General features: G+C 42.7%; 2 protein-coding genes across 10 annotated transcripts in view; one reads left to right on the top strand and one right to left on the bottom strand.

Annotated features, from left to right (window-relative positions):
* The window catches only part of PDE7A (phosphodiesterase 7A), a 131,217-nt gene extending 117,105 nt beyond the window's left edge, over positions 1–14,112 (top strand). For all 4 annotated transcript variants that reach the window (XM_008255575.4, XM_002710533.5, XM_008255577.4 and 1 more), the window contains one exon: positions 12,273–14,112. In XM_008255575.4, coding sequence (XP_008253797.1) covers positions 12,273–12,478 — 206 coding nt within the window. In that variant the 3' untranslated portion in view covers positions 12,479–14,112. The remainder of the gene's footprint in view (positions 1–12,272) is intronic.
* Positions 1–20,257, bottom strand: part of MTFR1 (mitochondrial fission regulator 1) — a 99,040-nt gene that overhangs the window by 4,058 nt on the left and 74,725 nt on the right. For 5 of the 6 annotated variants that reach the window (XR_007918616.2, XM_070075099.1, XM_070075098.1 and 2 more), the window contains one exon: positions 19,807–19,897. The exons of the other annotated variant lie outside the window; for it this stretch is intronic. Coding sequence is in view for 4 of the 5 variants with exons in the window: in XM_070075099.1 (XP_069931200.1) it covers positions 19,807–19,897 (91 nt within the window). In the remaining variant the exon portion in view is untranslated. The remainder of the gene's footprint in view (positions 1–19,806; positions 19,898–20,257) is intronic. 6 annotated transcript variants of the gene reach the window in all.

The raw sequence follows: 20,257 nt of genomic DNA, 5'->3' as shown, positions 1-20,257 counted from the left end.
TTAACAATTGACACTCTTGTTTATGGCATCAGTAATCACCCAAGGCTCTTGTCATGAGCTGCCAAGGCTATGGAAGCCTCTTGAGTTCACAAACTCCGATCTTATTTAGACAAGGCCATAGTCAAAGAGTAAGTTCTCTCCTCCCTTCAGAGAAAGGTACCTCCTTCTTTGATGGCCCGTTCTTTCCATTGGGATCTCACCAAGAGGTCTTTCATTTAGGTCATTTTTTTGCCAGACTGTCTTGGCTTGCCATTCCTGAGAAACTCTCATGGGCGTTTTAGCCAGATCTGAATGCTTAGGCCGCCATTTTAAGAGAAAAAGTCAACCGACTTAGTGTGGTTGTAGTATGAGCTCATTTCCACTGCTCCTTCCTTTCTGTCACTGCCTGGTGATTAGATCCGCTGCTCGGTGTCCTGTATAGGCCTGTGGTAGTCTAGCCTCCGGTTCTCTCTCTCTCTCTCTCTTTTTGACAGGCAGAGTTAGACAGTGAGAGAGAGACAGAGAAAGGTCTTCCTTCCATTGGTTCACCCCCCAAATGGCCGCCACGGCCGGTGCTGCGCCAATCCGATGCCAGGAGCCAGATGCTTCCTCCTGGTCTCCCATGCAGGTGCAGGGCCCAAGCACTTGGGCCATCCTCCACTGCCTTTCTGGGCCACAGCAGAGACTGGACTGGAAGAGAAGCAACCGGGACAGAACCAGTGCCCCAACCGGGACTAGAACCTGGGGTGCCAGGGCTGCAGGCGGAGGATTAGCCTAGTGAGCCGCGGCGCCGGCCCCAGTTCTCTCTTTACTCTTCCCCTGCATTTTTCTACAGCAGCTTAGGACCCATGATGCTTCTTCCCTCTCTCTGTCTTGGCAGTCCTAACTCACAGACTTTTTTTCTTGAAGACTCAGCTTGGATGTCACCTGCTCGAGCTACTGCTTTCCACTCTCCCCCAAGCACTCTGGTCCCTCCCCTTCTGGTTGTCTGAAGCACTTGATGAGTGTCTCCGTAGCCCTGCCCTGCCCCTGTGAGCAGGAGACCCCTGAGAGTGACTTGCTGTGAACTGATGTTTGAAATAAAAAGCACATGGAGATGTTCTGTGATGAACGTACAACTTGTATAAGAAGAACTGACTAGGACTGAGAATATATTGGAGTTTGGGTGTGAACTAGGGAGTGATGGGGAAATTAAGTCAACAAGGTATAGTGGGAAGAGCTTATTGGTATTGTATAGAGCCTTTGAGGATTAGATTGAACATTGTGGAAAACTTAGGAAGATAAGGTTTCTAGAAATTCAGAAGGTAGCACAATACTGTGGCATAATTCTCTGAACGCTGTAGAGTCAGAAACTCAGAAGTACAATTTTTTTTCCTTTAAGATTTATTTATTTGAAAGAGTAACAGAGAAGAAGTGGGGAGAAGCACACAGAGAGAAAGGCATCTTCATCTACTGGTTCACTCCCCAATTGCTGGCAACAGACAGGGCTTGGCCAGGCTGAAACCAGAAGCCTTGGAATTCTATCCGGGTCTCTCACATGGGTGGCAAGGGTCCAAGCACTCCAGCTGTCTTTTGCCGCTTTTCCAGGCATGTTAAAAGGGAGCTGAATCAGAAGCAGAGCAGCTGGAACTCGAAGTGGCACTCTGATATAGGACGGTGGTATCATAAAGCAGTGGCTTAACCTGCTGCTCAGTGCCAGCCCCAGAAATGTAATTCTTTTGCAAAGACTCCTTACGTGGTAGAAAGTGGGCAGTAGCTGCTTTGGCTGCAGAGAGGGGTAGGTAGAGAAAATACAGCAGAGTGGCACCAGCCTGTAAGGGTGTGAGGAAGCCAAGAGAGCTGACTGGCCAGGAATGCTGAGGTTAGCAGAGGGTGTTTTTCCTTTTGGTGAGGATAATTAGGCAGTTAAGAAATAGATCTGCTCTGCCTTGATTCTCCAGGAGAGAGAGGCCTGTGGGGCCAGTGCTACCCTGTGTGGGATTCCCAAGTGGTGGAGCAGCTGTGCTTGTGGCACTAGTTAGTATAGAGCCCTGCTTCCACAGGGTGCTATATGACAGTGCTCATGGCCCAGGCCTGTGCATTTGTATTAGACTTCAACTGGCAGGTAACAGAGAGCCAGAAGTGATAGCCAGTTTGTCAGATATTAGGGTCAGCATCCTCAGAGATCTCAGTTAGTTGAAACATAGGAGGAATCAGACACACTGATGCATGTAAAACCTAGAGTGATAAGGTTCTGCACCAGGTGTAAATCTGCAGCTTAACCGTGGCACAGGGAAAAGACAGAGCTTTGGGAAGGAGGGCTAAACACGGTAGTGTCACAAGAAATGACTGCCAAAAAGATTGCTGTGTTCTTTGACCACAGTAATGACATTTTTCTATGTTGTTTTAACTAGAATGTAAGCTTCTTGAGGGCAGGGATCTTATTACTGCTGTATCACCCTGGAATAGTGCATACAGTAGGTTCTCAGTTAATTAAAAATAATGAAGACTAACTGCTTATAATTCCAGTGAGATTTTTATGTTGATTAAATATAATCTATATTAGTGGTTGTCTACATGGTCTTACACTGCAAAGACATTCTTGAATGTCTTTGAAAACTGTTATAGAAGCAGTGAGAGACTTCAAAGATATATTTCTCATCCTTAACAGATAAAAACTTTAGGAAGGGAGTCAGCGTACAGCCTAGCAATAAACGCTCACGTCCCACATTCCAATGCCTGGGTTCCCGTCCTTGTCCTGATCTGTTTCCTGCTAGTGCAGACCCTGAAAAGCAGCAGTGATGGCTCAAGAGATTGGGTTCCTGCTGTCCATGTGGGACACCTGGATTGAGTTCCCAGCTCTCAGCTTTGGCCTTTGCCATTGTGGGCACTTGGGGATGTCTCTCAAACAATAAATGAAAGAATATGGGGCCAGCGCCATGGCTCAGTAGGTTAATCTTCTGCCTGTAGCGCCGGCATCCCATATGGGCACTGGTTCTAGTCTTGACTGCTCCACTTCCAATCCAGCTCTCTGCTGTGGCCTGGGAAAGCAGTAGAAGATGGCTCAAGTGCTTGGGCCCCTGCACCTGCGTGGGAGACCAGGAAGAAGATCCTGGCTCCTGGTGTGGAGCAGTGCAGCTCCGGCCGTTGCAGCTATTTGGGGAGTGAACCAATGGAAGGAAGTCCTTTCTCTCTGTCTCTCCCCCTCACTGTCTGTAACTCCACCCCTCTCAAATAAATAAATAAAATCTTTTAAAAAAAATTTCAGGAAGGTAATGTTATTTGTTCTCAGTATATATGATTGGGTTAATAAGCTCTCTTCTAGGAGGCTTGTTTTGATTCTGTGTTCAATCCTATTTATTATTAAATCAGATTTGTATAGTGTAGGGTGCTCTGTAGCCTAAAGCTGCAAACAATCCTGAAATGATTCGTTTTCTTTTTTTTAAAAAAAGATTTATTTAATGATTTGAAAGAGTTACACAGAGAAGGAGAGGCAGAAAGAGAAAGAGACTGTCTTCTGTCCTCTGGTTCACTCCCCAGTTGGCTGCAACGGCTGGAGCTGTGCCAATCCGCAGCAGGGGCCCAAGAACTTGGGCCATCTTCTACTGCTTGTCCAGGCGATAGCAGAGAGCGGGATCGAAAGTGGAGCAGCCAGGACTCAAATCAGTGCCCATATGGAATGCCGGCACTGTGTGTGGTTTCTTTACCCTCTATGCCACACTACTGGCCCCTGTTTTCCTTTTCTTACTATGAATTAAGAGAGATCAATTTTATGAGTTGCTTAACACATAAGACCCTGGCACATTATTTGATGTTAATTTTTTTTAACTTAAGCTAATCTCCCTTAATATTATTATTATTTTACTAAGTAAAGATTTCAACAGTTTCCACACACACCCACAAACTGAGAACAAGTTTTACAGTTAATTCTGATAATAAAACTCATTGAGGACAGAGGTCCTGCATGGCAAGTAAGTGCACAGTGACTCCTGTTATTAATTTAACAATTGGGGCTGGTGCTCTGGTGTACTGGGTAAAGCCACCGCCTGCAATGCCGGCATCCCATATGGGTGCCAGTTTGAGACCCAGCTACTCTACTTCCAATCCAGCTCTCTGCCATGTCCTGGGAAAGCAGTAGAAGATGGCCCAAAGCCTTGGGCCCCTGTACCAGTGTGGGAGACCTGGAAGGAGCTCCTGGCTCCTGACTTTGGATTGATGCAGCTCCAGCCATTGTGGCCATCTGGGGAGTGAGCCAGTGGATGGAAGACCTCTCTCTCTCTCTCTTTGCCTCTCCTTCTCTCTGTGTGTGTAACTGTGACTTTCAAGTAAAATAAATAATATTTTAAAGAAATTTAATTTAACAATTAACACTCTTATGTATGATGTCAGTGATCACCTAAGGCTCTTGACATGAGCTTCCATGGCTATGGAAGCCTTTTGAATCCACAATCTCCATCAATATTTAGACAAGGCATAAGGAAAAAGGAACTTCTCTCCTCCCTTCAGAGATAAGTACATCCTTTGATAGCTACTTCTTTCCACTGGGGTCTCACTCACAGAGATCCTTCATGTAGGAAACTTTTTTGCCATGGTATCTTGGCTTTCCATGCCTGAAATGCTCTTATGGGCTTTTCAGCCAGACCAGAATGCCTTAAGGGCTAATTCTGAGGTCAGAGTGCTATTTAGAGCGATTGTCATTCTATGAGTCTGCTGTATGGACTGCTTCCCATGTTGGAACATTCTCTCCTTTTTAATTCTATCTACTATCATAACCAGACCCTTGACCTTATTTAAATGAACTCTTTAACACTTAATCCTATCTATATGATCACTTTAACCCTTAATATGATTCCTTTAACACTTAAGATGGCATTTTTACCACCCAGCTTAATGGGATTTGGGATCCCATGGCAAGTTTTTAAACTGTATCCTTAGAAGTAAGTCTGTAAGAATGTATGCAGAACTATACAGCTTTACAAACTTCTTCCTCCCTCTCTTATTCCCACCCCCATTTTTTGCTGAGATCTATTTTCTTTTTTTTTTTTTTTAAGATTTTTTATTTATTTATTTGGGAGAGTTACAGACAGTGAGAGGGAGACACAGAGAGAAAGGTCTTCCTTCCATTGGTTCACTCCCCAGATGGCCACAATGGTCGGAGCTGTGCCAATCTGAAGCCGGGAGCCAGGATCTTCTTCCTGGTCTCCCACGTGGGTGCAGGGGCCCAAGCACTTGGGCCATCTTCTACTGCTTTCCCAGGCCATAGTAGAGAGCTGCATAGGAAGTGGAGCAGCCAGGACTAGAACCAGTGCCCATATGGGATGCCAGCACCACAGGCAGAGGATTAACCTGCACCACAGTGCCAGCCCCTAAGATCTATTTTGAACTGACTTTATACACATATCATTAACTCTATGTTAAGAGTTCAACAAGTAGTAGGAGGAAGAGAAAAGGAAAAAAAACAATGTTCTTTGACAGTCAAGACAAGGACCATTTCTCAAAGTATCAGTTTCACTTCTAGTGATTTTCTTTTAGGTGCTCTATTAGTTATCTCAGATCAGGAAGAACATATGGTATTTGTCCTTTGGGACTGGCTTATTTCACATAGTGTGATGTTTTCCAGATTCATCCATTTTGTTGCAAATGATTTCTTTTTTTTTTTTTTACTGCTGTGTAGTATTCCATAGAGTACATATCCCATAATTTATCCAGTCTAAGGTTGATTGGCATGTAGGTTGATTCCATGTCTTAGATATTGTGAATTGATATCCAATAAACATGGAGGTACAGATAATGCTTTTATTTGCTGATTTCATTTCCCTTGGGTAAATTGCCAGGAGTGGGATGGCTGGGTCGTATGGTAGGTCTATATTCAGATATATGAGGTATCTCTAAACTGTCTTTCATAGTGGTTTTACCAGTTTACATTAGCAGCAAAAGTGGATTAGGGTACTTTTTCCCCTACATCTTCGCCAACTTTTTTTGCTTGTTAATTTCTGTATGAAAGCCATTCCAGTGGGGGTGAGATGAAACTTCATTGTGCTTTTGATTTGCATTTCCCTGAGGGCTAAGGATCCTGAGCATTTTTTCATGTATTGGTTGGACATTTGGATTTTCTCTTTGGGAAAATGTCTGTATAAGTCCTTTGCCCATTTCTTAAACTGGTTGCTTGTTTCGTTGTGGAGTTTCTTGATCTCTTTTTATATTCTGATTATTAACTCTTTATCAGTTGCACAGTTTGCAGTAATTTCTCCCAACCTGTCTGTTGCCTTTTCACTTTCCTGAGTGTTTCTTTCGCAGTACAGAAGTTTCTCAATTTGAAGTAATCCCATTTGTCAATAATGGCTTTGATTGCCTGTGTCTCTGGGGTCTTTTCAAGAACTCTTTACCTATGCCAGTGTCTTGCAGGGTTTCCCCAATGTTCTCTAATAATTTGATGGTATCGAGTTGTAGATTTAGGTCTTCAATCCATTTTGAGTGGATTTTTGTGTAAGTTGTAAGATAGGGGCCTTGCTTCTTACTGCTGCATGTGGAGATCCAGTTTCCAAGCAGCATTTGTTGAAGAGACTGTCCCTGCTCCAGGGATTGATTGTAGCTCCATTGTCAAAGATAGTTGGTTGTAGATGTTTGGATTGATCTCTGATGTTTCTGTTCTGTTTGTTGATCTTTCTATCCATTTTTGTACTAGTACCAGGCTGTTTTGATTATAACTGTCCTGTAGTTTGTCTTGAAATCTGGTATTGTGATGACTCCAGCCTTCTTTCTGTTGTATAAGATTGCTTTATCGATTTTGGGTCTCCTGTGTTTCCATATGAATTTCAACATCATTTTTTTTTTTTTTTTGACAGGCAGAGTTAGACAATGAGAGAGAGAGAGAGAGAGAGACAGATAGAAAGGTCTTCCTTTTTTCTGTTGGTTCACCCCCTAAATGGCCACCACGGTCAGCGTGCTGCGGCCAGCGATCTGAAGTCAGGAGCCAGGTGCCTCCTCCTGGTCTCTCATGCGGGTGCAGGGCCCAAGGACTTGGACCATCCTCCACTGCCCTCCTGGGCCACAGCTGAGAGCTGGACTGGAAGAGGAGCAACCGGGACAGAATCTGGTGCCCCAACCGGGACTAGAACCCGTGGTGCCAGCACTGCAGGCGGAGGATTAGCCTAGTGAGCCACGGCGCCGGCCTCAGCATCATTTTTTCTATATCTGAGAAGAATGTTCTTGGTATTATGATTGTTATCACACTGAATCTGTATCTTGCTTTTGGTAGTATGGACATTTTGATGATATTGATTCTTCCAATCCATGAACATGGAAGATTTTTTTTCATTTTTTGGTATCTTCTTCTATTGCTTTCTTTAATGTTTTGTAATTCTCATTGTAAAGATCTTTGAAATCCTTGGTTCAGTTTATTGCAAGGTATTTGATTGTTTTTATAGCTAATGTGACTGGGATTGATCTTACAAGTTCTTTCTCAGCCATGGCATTGTCTGTGTACAGAGGCTGTTGTTTTTTGTGTGATGATTTTATATCTTGCTACTTTACCAAACTCTTCTATGAGTTCCAATAGTCCCTTGGTGAAGTCTTTTGGATCCTCTGTGTATAGAATCATGTCATCTGCAAATAGGGATAGTTTGACTTCCTCTTTCCTGATTTGAATCCTTTTTTCAATTCTTTTTCTTGTCTAGTGATTCTGGCTAAAACTTCCAGGACTATATTGAATAGCAATGATAAGAGTGGGCATCCTTGTCTGGTACCATATCTCATTGGGAATGCTTCCAACATTTCCCCATTCAATATGATGCTGGCCATGGGTTTGTCATAAATTACCCTAATTGTGTTGAGGAATGTTCCTTCAGTACCCAGTTTGCTTAGAGTTTTCATCATGAATAGGTACTGTATTTTATCAAATGCTTTCTCTGCATCTACTGAGATAATCATACGGTTTTTGTTCTTCAGTTTGTTAATGTGATCTATCCCATTGATTGATTGGTGAATGATCTTTCTGATGTGTTGTTGGATTCAGTTGGCCAGAATTTTGTTGAGGATTTTTGCGTTGATGTTCATCATACATGCAAACTGGGAAATTGGTCTGTAGTTCTCTTTCTCTGTTGCATCTTTTCCAGGTTTAGGAATTAAGGGGATGCTGGCTTCATTGAAAGAATTTGAGATGATTCCCTACCTTTCAGTATTTTGAATAGCTTGAGAAGAATTATAATTCTTTAAATGTCTGGTAGAATTCAGCAGTAAAGCCATCTGGTCCTGAGCTTTTCCTTTTTGGGAGGGTCTTTATCACTGATTCAAATTCCATCTTGGTAATGGGCCTGTTTAGGTTTTCTATGTCTTCATGGCTCAATTTAGGTAGGTTGTATGTGTCCAGGAATCTATCCATTTCTTCTAGGTTTCCCAGTTTGTTGGCATACAGCTCTTTTTAGTAATTTCTGATGATTCTCTTTATTTCTGTAGTGTCTGTTGTTACATTTCCTTTTTCATCTCCAATTTTATTGATTTGAGTCTTCTCCCTTTTTTTGGTTAGTTGGGCCAATAGTTGTCAATTTTATTTTTTTTTTTTTTTTCAAAAAAACAGCTCTTCATTTTGCTGATCTTTTGTGTTTTATTTCTGTTTCAATTTTGGTTATTCTCTAATTATTTCTTTTATCCTACTAGTTTTGGGTTTATTGGCTGTTATTTTTCTAGATCTTTGAGATGCATTGATAGCTTATTTATTTGTCCAATTTCTTGAAGTAGGTACCAACTGCTATAAACTTTCCTCTCAACACTGCTTTTCCTGTACCCCATAAATTTTGCTATGTTGCTTTTTTCTTTGTGTCTTTGAGATTTAGTGGGACGTCTATACTTTTAGTGAGTTCCAAGAGGTGTGTGCTGGATGTGGCCTGGTTGCTATCTTCAGTATTCCAGGGTGGAACGGGTATCCAATGTAAGGCTCCCATAGGGCTTTGTAGCTTTCCTCTGGTTTTTTGGTTAGAGGGGGTTGTTCACTTCTGTTGATATAACCTACCCTTTTCATCACAGTTGTGGGATGCCCCTGTGTTAGTCTCTGGTGTGTTCAGGGTTATATCGCCCTGTTTAACGAACTGCACTTCTAATCTTTGGAGATTTTCTTGTGGTGAGGTTTCCTTTTTTTTTGTTTTGTTTTTGCTTTTCTTTTTTTTAATTTATTTTTATGTAGTAAATATAAAATTTCAAAGTACAGTTAATGGATTACAATGGCTCTCCCCCCTCACAATTTCCCTCCCACTCACATCCCTCCCATCTCCTGCTCCCTCTCCCATTCCATTCACATCAAGATTCATTTTCAATTATCTTTCTATACAGAAGATCAATTCAGTATATATTAAGTAAAGATTTCATCAGTTTGTACCCACACAGAAACACAAAGTGTAAAATACTGTTTCAGTACTAGTTATAGCATTACTTCACATTGGACAACACATTAAGGACAGATCCCACGTGAAAAGTAAGTACGCAGTGACTCCTGTTGTTGAATTAACAATTTGACACTCTTGTTTATGGCGTCAGTAATCTCCCTAGGCTCTAGTCATGAGTTGCCAAGGCTATGGAAGCCTTTTGAGTTCGCCGACTTCGATCTTATTCTGACAGGGTCATAGTCAAAGTGGAAGTTCTCTCCTCCCTTCAGAGAAAGGTACCTCCTTCTTTGATGGCCCTGTTCTTTCCACTGGGATCTCACTCGCAGAGATCTTCCATTTAGGTCTTATTTTTTTTTCCCCCAGGGTGTCTTGGCTTTCCATGCCTAAAATACTCTCATGGGCTTTTCAGCTGGATCCACATGCCTTAAGGGCTGATTCTGAGGCCAAAGTGCTATTTAGGACATCTGCCATTCTATGAGTCTACTGTGTATCCCGCTTCCCATGATGGATCGTTCTCTCCCTTTTTGATTCTATCAGCTATTATTAGCAGACACTAGTCTTGTTTGTGTGATCCCTTTGACTCTTAGACCTATCAGTGTGATCAATTGTGAACTGAAATTGATCACTTGGACTAGTGAGGTGGCATTGGTGCATGCCACCTTGATGGGATTGTATTGGGATTCCCTGGCATGATTCTAACTCCACCATTTGGGGCAAGTCCGATTGAGCATGTCCCAAATTGTACATCTCCTCCCTCCCTTATTCCCACTCTTATATTTAACAGGGATCACTTTTCAGTTAAAATTTAAACACCTAAGAATAATTGTGTGTTAATCACAGAGTTCAACCAATAGTACTAGAACAAAGCAGAGAGAAATTACTAAAATGGATAAAGTATTACATTGTACATCAACAGTCAGGACAAGAGCTGATCAAGTCACTGTTTCTCATAGTGTCCATTTCACTTCAACAGGTTTCCCCTTTGGTGCTCAGTTAGTTGTTGCCAATCAGGGAGAACATATGATATTTGTCCCTTTGGGACTGGCTTAATTCACTCAGCATAATGTTTTCCAGATTCCTCCATCTTGTTGCAAATGACCGGATTTCGTTGTTTTTGACTGCTGTATAGTATTCTATAGAGTACATGTCCCATAATTTCTTTATCCAGTCTACTGTTGATGGGCATTTGGGTTGGTTCCAGGTCTTAGCTATTGTGAATTGAGCTGCAATAAACATTAATGTGCAGACAGCTTGTTTGTTTGCCAGTTTCATTTCCTTTGGGTAAATTCCAAGGAGTGGGATGGCTGGGTTATATTTAGGCTTCTGAGGAATCTCCAGACTGACTTCCATAGTGGCTTAACCAGTTTGCATTCCCACTAACAGTGGGTTAGTGTCCCTTTTTCCCCACATCCTCGCCAGCATCTATTGTTGGTAGATTTCTGAATGTGAGCCATTCTAACCGGGGTGAGGTTTCCTTCTGTTATGAGCTGCTGTGTGTCTGTGCATTCCAAGTGGAAGCACAGAGCCCTACCTTCTGTAGCCTGGCTCACTTCTCACTGGTGGGTGGGGCGGCTTGAGTTTCCAGTACTCAGGACTTCTCCTGTGTACAGCTTGCTTGGTGGGGAAGAAATTCTTCTGAAATGTTGTGGTCCTTGTTCCTGGGTGGGAAGTATGTTGAGGTGACCCCTGCCCCACGATTGATGGGGGTGTGTGTGAGAGGCAAAGTCGTCAACCCCCTGCTTACATTTGAAAATGTAAACAAACAAAATGGCCCCTGCCAGCCAGCTGCAGGTCTAGGTGGGGGAAGGTGTGAGGAGGGAGGTGGGTAGGGAGGTGCCTGACCTCTGTTCCTCTATGCCTTCTCTTTTTTTCCTGCGTGGAACTTCCAGAGCAGTGTGCCAAGCTCTCCTGCTGCTATCTGCTGCTTCGATTTCCTCTCTCACCCGGCCTGCTACTGGCTGGTGCCAACCTCCCCAGTCCGAGTCTCCTCCACTTCCCTTGCCTATTTGCTCTTTTGGTGTGAACCTTCCCAGTCTCTGTTGCTCTCCTGGGCTTCCCATCGAGAATTTCCCACGGCTCTATCTTCAGTGTGAATCTTCACTCCTTTTTCTATTTTGCCCCGTGTGACTCAGATTATCCTGTTGCTATACTGCCATCTTTCTCCCTCTCCCGTTATTTTTAACTAATTCTTATCATGAGTTTGGCTTTATACATTCTGAGTTCTTTATAAATGGCAGATCACCAGTCATGGGCCAGTGTGCAGGTTCTCCTTCCCTGAGGGGTTGTGCAGCAGTAAACAACCACCAGCTTCACTTCAGCTCAGGGCTCCTCAACCTCGCCCGGGAGGAGACCCTGCTCTGGCCTCCAGTTGTCTCACTGCAACTGTCGCTTGAATTGTGTGAGGCCCTGCTGTCCCCAGAGCTGCATGTGCTGTTGTACAGCTGAGAGAGAAATAACCAGACGAGATCTGATAGCTTTGTCAGCTCATGTTTACCTAAAATTCCATCAGGTTACTTAAGAAGTAAGATGTTCACACACACACACACACACACACACACACACACAGTTGTGCACCACCGCCTGTAACACCTACATCCAGTATCGGAGTGTAGGTTCCAAGCTTGGTTGCTCCACTTCTGATCCTGCTAGTGTGGCTGGGAAAGCAGTGAAAGATGGTCCAAGTGCTTGGGCTCCCGCACACACCTGGGAGATCCAGATGGCATTCCAGGCACCTGGCTTCAGCCTGGCTGTTTGTGGCCATTTGGGGATTGAACCAGTGGATGGAAGATCTCTGTCTCTCCCTCTCTGTCACTCTTCCTTTCAGATAAATTTAAAAGTTTCAAATCCTTGAAAAATAAGATTCAGGTAATATTGAAATAGTACTTAAGATTAACACTGTAAGATACATTAATAGCTTTTCTCTCTTATTTCCTCAAGGTTTTATGACTTACCTAGTGGAGCCTTTATTTACAGAATGGGCCAGGTTTTCGAACACAAGGCTGTCCCAGACTATGCTTGGCCACGTGGGGCTGAATAAAGCCAGCTGGAAGGGACTGCAGAGGGAACAGTCCAGCAGTGAGGACACTGATGCTGCATTTGAGTTGAACTCACAGTTATTACCTCAGGAAAATCGGTTATCTTAACCCCAGAACCAGAGGGACAAACTGCCTCCTGGAGGTTTCTATAAATGTGAAATGGGGTCTTGAGGTGAGAGAACTTACTCTTGACTGCCAAGGTTTCCAAGTGAATGATGCCAGCATTATTTATTTCCAAGACTTCCTCTGTTGGATCATTTAAGCCCACTTTTTAATTATGAGACCTGAACCCACAGCAATATGCATTGGCTTTTGTGTGAAACCTTGAATATGCAAAGCCCAGCAGGCGAGAGTACAGAAGGAGCCTGGAAGGCCGGTTTGAGGTGTGCCGCGTGGTTTTCAGAGCATTCTTCTTCAAACCCTGAAACTTGAACAGAATCTCTGAGCAGCAGTCTCTTGGAAGCTAACCAGTCTGATGGAACAGTGTGTATCTGTACCTTCCACTAAGTTCTCTCTGAGAAAACGGAAATGTGAAGTGCCCAGCCTCTGCTGCCTCCGGCAAGACTCAATGTTTACAAATCAACTCTGAAAATATTGGTTCTAAATTGCCTTGGAGCACGATTGTGAAGGAACCACTAAAAAACAAAACTTAAAGATCAAACTTTTAGACTGCAGCTCTTTCCCCCCTGGTTTGCCTTTTTTTCTTCTTTGGATGCCACCAAAGCCTCCCATTTGCTAGTTTTACTTTGTGCACTGGAAACTGAGCATTTATCATAGAAAACCGCCAAGCTTTCCCTCCAGTGCTGTTTGGCAATGCAAATTTAAAAAAAAAAAAAACTCTTAGTTTTTAATTTGGGGTGGGAGGGGGAGAACACCAGTGTCCTAGCTGTCCTCTGATTGTGCAGTGGAGACATTGCATGTTGTTTTCACTACTGTACACTTGACCTGCACATGCAAGAAAAAGGTGGAATGTTTAAAACACCATAATCAGCTCAGGGTATTTGCCAATCTGAAATAAAGTGGGATGGGGAAGTGTGTCCTTCAGATTAAGGGTACTAAAGTCCCTTTCGCTGCAGTGAGAGGTATGTTGTGTGTGGATGTGTGGGCGTGTGTTTGCGTGCATGTTTGTGTGTGTATGACTGTGCATGTGTTATGTTTACCCATGTGGGAAAGGATTGGAAATGTAAGCTTTTATTTATTCTTGTAGAATGTGACATAATGAGCAGCCACACTTGGGGGAGGGGAAGGTAGGTAAGCTGTAACAGATTGCTCCAGTTGCCTTAAACTATGCACAAAGCTAAGTGACCAAACTTTTCGTTTTGATTTGAAAAAAAAAAAAAAAAAAAAAAAAAAGTGCATTGTTTTCTTGTCCCTCCCTTTGATGAAACGTTACCCTTGATGGGCCTTTTGATGTGAACAGATGTTTTCTAGGACAAAAACTTAAGGACTAATTTTAAACGTAAAACATTCCACTTTTGTAATTTGTTTTAAATTGTTTTATGTATAGTAAGCACAACTGTAATCTAGTTTTAAAGAGAAACCGGTGCTTTCTTTTAGTTCATTTGTATTTCCCTTGTTACTGTAAAAGACTGTTTATTAATTATGTTTACAGTTTGTTGCAACAGCCATTTTCTTGGGAGAAAGCTTGAGTGTAAAGCCATTTGTAAAAGGCTTTGCCATACTCATTTTAATATGTGCCTGTTGCTGTTAACTTTTGATGAATAAAAACCTATCTTTTCACATTTTTATCTTTGATATTTACATTGTAACTCAGTCCTTTGGAATTCACAATACTAAATGACTAGGAAGTCAGACTTAGCTTCTCGGCTCTTGCATTCGCTCAGCAGAGGCTTACTCAGTTGGAGCTGTGTGCAGGCACCATCCTAAGAGGTCATCTGCCATTATCTATCTGCACCTTGCGGTGTGCAGGCTGAGGCCCGCCCTATTGCATGGTTTGCTGAATGCTGACTGATGCAGCGGTGGAAGCCAGCTGTGAGCCAGGGCTCTTGAGTCCACAACATTTTCTTCCCACAGTTGGGAACTGCAGAAGACATCAGCACTCTTGTAAGTACTAAAATACTAGTTGTATTTATGTCTCTCATTGGCCATTTTAAAATAAAGCAGTAAGAAATGGCGCCTTATTCTGCTTGTTTGATAACCAGTGTAAAAAAGGTACTCCTGGGCCTCCCCCAGGTCTTTCCACATCCAATTCATTAGAAGGTATATTGAGCCGATTTTGAAGTCAAATGTATCGTTGTTTGTATAGAAGAGTGAAGTCCAATAGAAATATTATGGTAGCCACAGAAACAATTTTCAATTTTCTAGTAGCCACATTTAGATGGAATATTTAATATTTATTCTCATGTAACCAAAACATTTTACCATTTGAAAACATGTAGCCAATATAACAACTGAGATGTTTTGCCTTTTTTTTTGGCACTAAGTCTTTGACATATAACATGTATTTTATATTTGTAGCACATCTCAATTTATGCTATGCCACGTTTCAGGTGCCCAGTGTTCACGTGTGGCTAATGGCTACTGTTCTAGATGAGGTGGGTAGAGACCTGAGGTAGCAGAGTGGAGTGTTACCTGGGGAAGGTCAACTGGCTGCTAACATGAAGTGACATCACTGGGCAGGTTTGATTTATCAGAGAATGATAATGATCTTACAAACTCACAGACCTAGTTTGTCAGTACAGGGAGAGGAACCATCATCTCATGGCCCACCATGCAAATCAGTCTCACAGTAATTGATATTTTAAAAGTAGTAGCAGCATTTTAATTTACAGTGAGACATGTAACTAAGACATGTAACTATCAGTCATCCCCTCCCTTTAGGCCAGTCTTTGGAAGCCAAATTATCATCAGCCAGTTACTTGGTGAGCATGGATTCTGAGCAAAGGAAGCAAATTGCCTCACGCATCCATCCATCTCCCTGGGGGGATATGCCTGGTGAAATTCATATTTGTGGACCAGGGTTCCCTCCTGCCCTGGAAGATGCTACAGATTCTCTGTCAGTGGTTACTTCTGAATGGCAGATTCATGAGCTACACTGTCCTCAGCCTTGCTTCAGTGCAGCCTGCCCTGGGCTCCTTTCTGCTTGTATGGGACTGCCTATTGCCTATTTCTCTGATCCATGTGTGTGTTTTCGAGTTATTACTCAAAGCATGATCTTGTTATTTCCACTTCCTCAGGGGAACAGTTCAGTGTTCCTGCCAGCATATTAAATAAACCCACTGAAAAACTGTGTTGTTACATATATGTGAAAACCACCTGTCGCCTTGTTGCTTAAATACGACCTGTATTCCTTGAACACTGATTTTTTACAAAAATTTGAGATATTTAGATGACATATAAAAATGTAAGTGGGGAACTTCAAAATTTGTGGAAAATAGAATTGTTTATTTTGGTACAAAAAAAGATGTACATCCAAGGAGGTCTTCAAAAGATTCATGGAAAATGTGTATTATGAAGAAACTATGGACTTCAAGGCTTCTGTACCAAATTTACCTCTTAATCCCATTCTTCCACAAACTTTCTGAAGTGTCCTTGTATTATTATGGAACAGAATGCATAATCTACATAAATTTTCAAGATAAAAGAGGAGATTCCACAGCTTTATAGCTGTCCTCTGGGCCCAGCACTGCAGTAGTGAGGGAGTCCGCACTCCTTAGGAGTAAAATGTCCTTGGGAGAAACCCTTGACAAGTCTTTGCTTAATTAAATATATATATCTATATAAATATGTATATATATATATATAGTTTCTGGTCAAAATTTGTACATGTGATGGCTTGTAATGACCATTTTATATAAAAGAATTAAAATTTTATGTCCTTTGCAAACTTGAAACATATTTGTACATGAAGTACAGGGAAAGATTCCAAAAATATTGGCTTTTATTAAGCTTTCTAAATTTTTTAAAGATTTATTTATTTATTTGGAAGGCAGAGGCAGAGAGAAAGAGAGATCCGCTGGTTCATTCCCTAAATGGTTGCAACAGCTGGAGCTGTGCCGATCTGAAGCCAGGAGCCCAGGAGCTTCTTCTGGGTCTCCCACGTGGGTGCAGGGGCCCAAGGACTTGGGCCATCTTCTACTGCTTTCCCAGGCCGTAGCAGAGAGCTGGATTGGAAGTGCAGCAGCTGGGTCTCAAACTGGTGCCCATATGGGATACTGGCATTTCAGGTGGCGGCTTTACCCACTACGCCACAGCACCAGCCCCAACTTTATTTTCATAAAACTTTAAAAACATTCACATTACAGGTTTCCAATGTTTTTCAGGACATAAATAAATGCCAATTAAGAAAATATACAATGACCACAAAGTGAGTATGTTTTCAGTATTACTTTGAAAGAAATGTCAGCACAGCATCAGCATACATTTGGAACAAAGTGGTATTGACTTGTGCCAGACTTAGTATGCAGCCACTCCTTCACCAGGGACCTGCAGGTGACCTGTGTCATTGAGAGGACCCCAAGGGTCAATTGGGTCTGTAGGTGGGACAGCCACTGGAGCCCTCACAATGGATCTCCTCGTTCCTGTGATCAACACAGGGCTGGCATAAATTGGGCCATCAATAAATGTTTGCTGAACAAACTAACTTGAATTTAATGTGTTTCAGTTTTTCAGTAGGAGAAATTTTATCAAAGCTGGTTTGTCTTTGCGGAAGTCACGTGGTAAGCAGTATCTGAGTTCCTGTTGTGTGCAGAACATGGCACTGGATGTAAGAAAAGTGGTATTAAAAATTACACAGCATGGTTTATCAAAATGGGTGACTGTGTACAGACTTTCATAATAGGTTTCCATAAGTGTACAAAAGGAGTAATGTGTTGGGGTGTTACGTAGGAGGGTGGTTTCATTTAGTGATTAAAATAATCTCATAATTTTTTATCATTAGTAATGTGAAAATGATTTGATTCTAATGTAGAGTTTTAAATGTTCAATATGAAACTCAGTGTAGTAGTATGGTGATGGTAACAGACTTCCATTCCTGTATTGGAACTACAACAATTATTTTTAAGCTCTAATTTGAAATTTTTTTTTAAAAAGACAGATTTGAAGTATTTTTGTATTGCTGAGCCATGACAAGTCCAGGCAACTGTGATGATATTCCGAGGTAAGTTCCCTCATCTTATCTGCAATTTATAAAAGTTCCATATGAAGACAGACTTTCTGAAGGCAATATTGTGAAGGAATGTCTTAGTGCGGTCAGTTGCTATCACAAAGTACCACAGACTGGGCGACTTAGAAGCAATACATTTCTCATACCGAGAATGCTCTGGTTCTTGTGAAGGCTGCTTTCCAGGATCAGACTTGGTGACTTCTGGTTGTACCCTCATGTAGACAGGGTAGAGGGCCAGCTCTCTCCCTCTCATAAGACCACCAGTCCCATCATGGGATCACCACCCTGACCTTAATTCACCTCCCAAAGGCACCACTTCCTAATACCATCCTGTTGAGGGGCAGGGGATGGAAATGGGTAGTACACGAACGTGAACTTATTCACACCGCCCAAAGTTCCTAGTGAACACCTGCAGAAAACAACTCTGCAGTTTGCACCTTGGAGTCATTGCAAGCTAGCAGTCGGGTGTTTCCGTCAGAGGGCTGAAACTGATTCCTTCAAGTTCTTTCCACTCTGATCAGGATTCACGTGCATGACAGAACCCTTGTGAGTCAGGGCTGTAGGAAGGAGAACCTGGCATCTAATGTGAGATGGCCCCTCTTACTGCATCTGGGCGTTCTTTTACCCTCCTCCTCCTCTTCCCATTTCTTCTCTACCTAGCAGTTTTTGCTCAGGAAGGCAATATATGTGCAATTTTTAAAGCATTGTCTCAACACTCCGCCAGGCGTGGGCTTGGGTGCTTGGGAAAGTTACCCAGGCTCTTGAGTGGCTGCTTAGCCTGTGGCACATCACAATAAAATTATGCACTGGCACACAGTAAGTGCTCAGTGGCTGCTCTGAGTATTTGTTCTACTTCATGTCCTCATCATTGCCTTGTAGAAGCTCCTCATGGATACAGCTATACCTCAGGACATCCTTACTTGAGCTATGCACATTCTGGACAGAGAATCTGACTTGTATGGCTCATCAAGGCTGCGTCCTTGGTCACAGAGCTGTCTGCATTGCCAGGGTGTTCCCACTGCAGAATGGTGGGGCAGTAGATGAGGAGTATCTGAAGATTCCAAGCAATGCTTGGCACTGGGGTACTTTCTACCCTTGTTGCTAACACCAGTGTTTCAGAATGACTTCTCAACCTCAGCATGTCACCTGGTTTCCACAATGTAATTCCCTGGGGGAATACACCTTCCTTTCATTCTTCCATTAAAAAGTCCATATGGCCAAAGAAGAGAGCTGGCCACTAGGCAGGGTTAACTTTTTCTTTTTTTTTTAATTAGGCAGACAGTGAGAGAAAGATCTTAATTTCCGTTGGTTCACCCCCCAAATGGCTACTACGGCTGGTGCGCTGTGCCTATTAGGAGCCAGGTACTTCTTCCTGGTCTCCCATGTGGGTGCAGGAGCACAAGCAGCTAGGCCATTCACTGCCTTTCTGGGCCACAGCAGAGAGCTGGACTGGAAGAGGAGCAACCGGGACTAGAACCCCGGTGCCCATATGGGATGCCTGCACCGCAGGCGGAGGATTAACCAAGTGAGCCACGGCGCCAGTCCCGGCAAGGTTAACCTTAACAAGCTTTTTTACGCCTTCAGTAAAACTCCTGTTAGGAAGAGTCTGACCTTTCTTCCTCAAATTAACTTTTTCCAACTGCAAAGAAAGTAACTGAGAAATACTGCCCCATGATAGTCGTTCAGTACAGAGTGGGAGCATATTTGGGTTAACATTAACCTTCTGAGAATGTCTAAATTACACTCATACTTGAAGTAGAATAATTTACCTGAGAAGTTTCAGCTGTAGAACTTTTAAGGCTTCTAGTACAGGTGAACTACGGACAGCAGTCAGAGAGATGTAGAAAATTTCTAGATCCTTACTTGGTTATGCTATTCCTGTTATCCTGTCTGTTCTCAAGGGGTAGCTGTAGCCAATGAAGATAAGCCTGTTTACAAGGCTTACAAGTCAAGAATGTTAAATCTGAAGATAAGGCCAACATAGGAACTGAGCCCTCAAAATGGATGGAGGTTCAAGAGACATACTGAAGCAATAATGGGCAATATTTCTTGAGACCAAGTGTCTCATTCTACCTGGAAATCCCAGAGCTGATTTTTTTGGGTGAACACATAAAAGTTTAAACTTATCTGCCAGGTTCTATCCCATAGCAAGGACTTTCTGGAAAAGTTACCAAAACAATTTTCATTATTACTTGTGTCTTCCTTTCCACCACAGATACAGACTCAAATTCCTAACACAGCAAAAAGAACCAGGTCTAATGCAGTAGGGTAGGTGACTGGGGAGACAACCAGAATAAAATGTAAGTCTTACCCCATCCCTGTGCAAATAGGATGACACCTTTCACAGGTGCAATGGGCCATATTCTAGGAGAAATCATGCTATTGGAAACAGGAGACTTTGCCTAGAAGAATACAACAGTAATAATGATTGTTTAGCACTTTTTTTCATAGAATGTGTTAAAAAATTATTATTTCCTCAATTTTGTGAGCTGAGTATTTTTTTTTAAGTATTTAAAAAGGGGGCGGGGGGTATGACTTGGCCATGATTTCTAAAAGCTCTAGGTCCAGCGGTCTGATTCAGTTTTCTGTCTCCTTGCTGCTTGCCTCTGTCATCAAGAATGAAGGTCACAAGCCAGCGCCGAGGCTCACTAGGCTAATCCTCCGCCTTGCGGCGCCGGCACACCAGGTTCTAGTCCCGGTCGGGGCGCCGGATTCTGTCCCGGTTGCCCCTCTTCCAGGCCAGCTCTCTGCTGTGGCCAGGG

This window comes from Oryctolagus cuniculus, chromosome 6 (assembly GCF_964237555.1).
Source record: "Oryctolagus cuniculus chromosome 6, mOryCun1.1, whole genome shotgun sequence".
Lineage (NCBI taxonomy): Eukaryota > Metazoa > Chordata > Mammalia > Lagomorpha > Leporidae > Oryctolagus > Oryctolagus cuniculus.
Note: the sequence above shows the minus strand (reverse complement) of the source record. Positions and strands in the feature narration are given on the sequence as shown.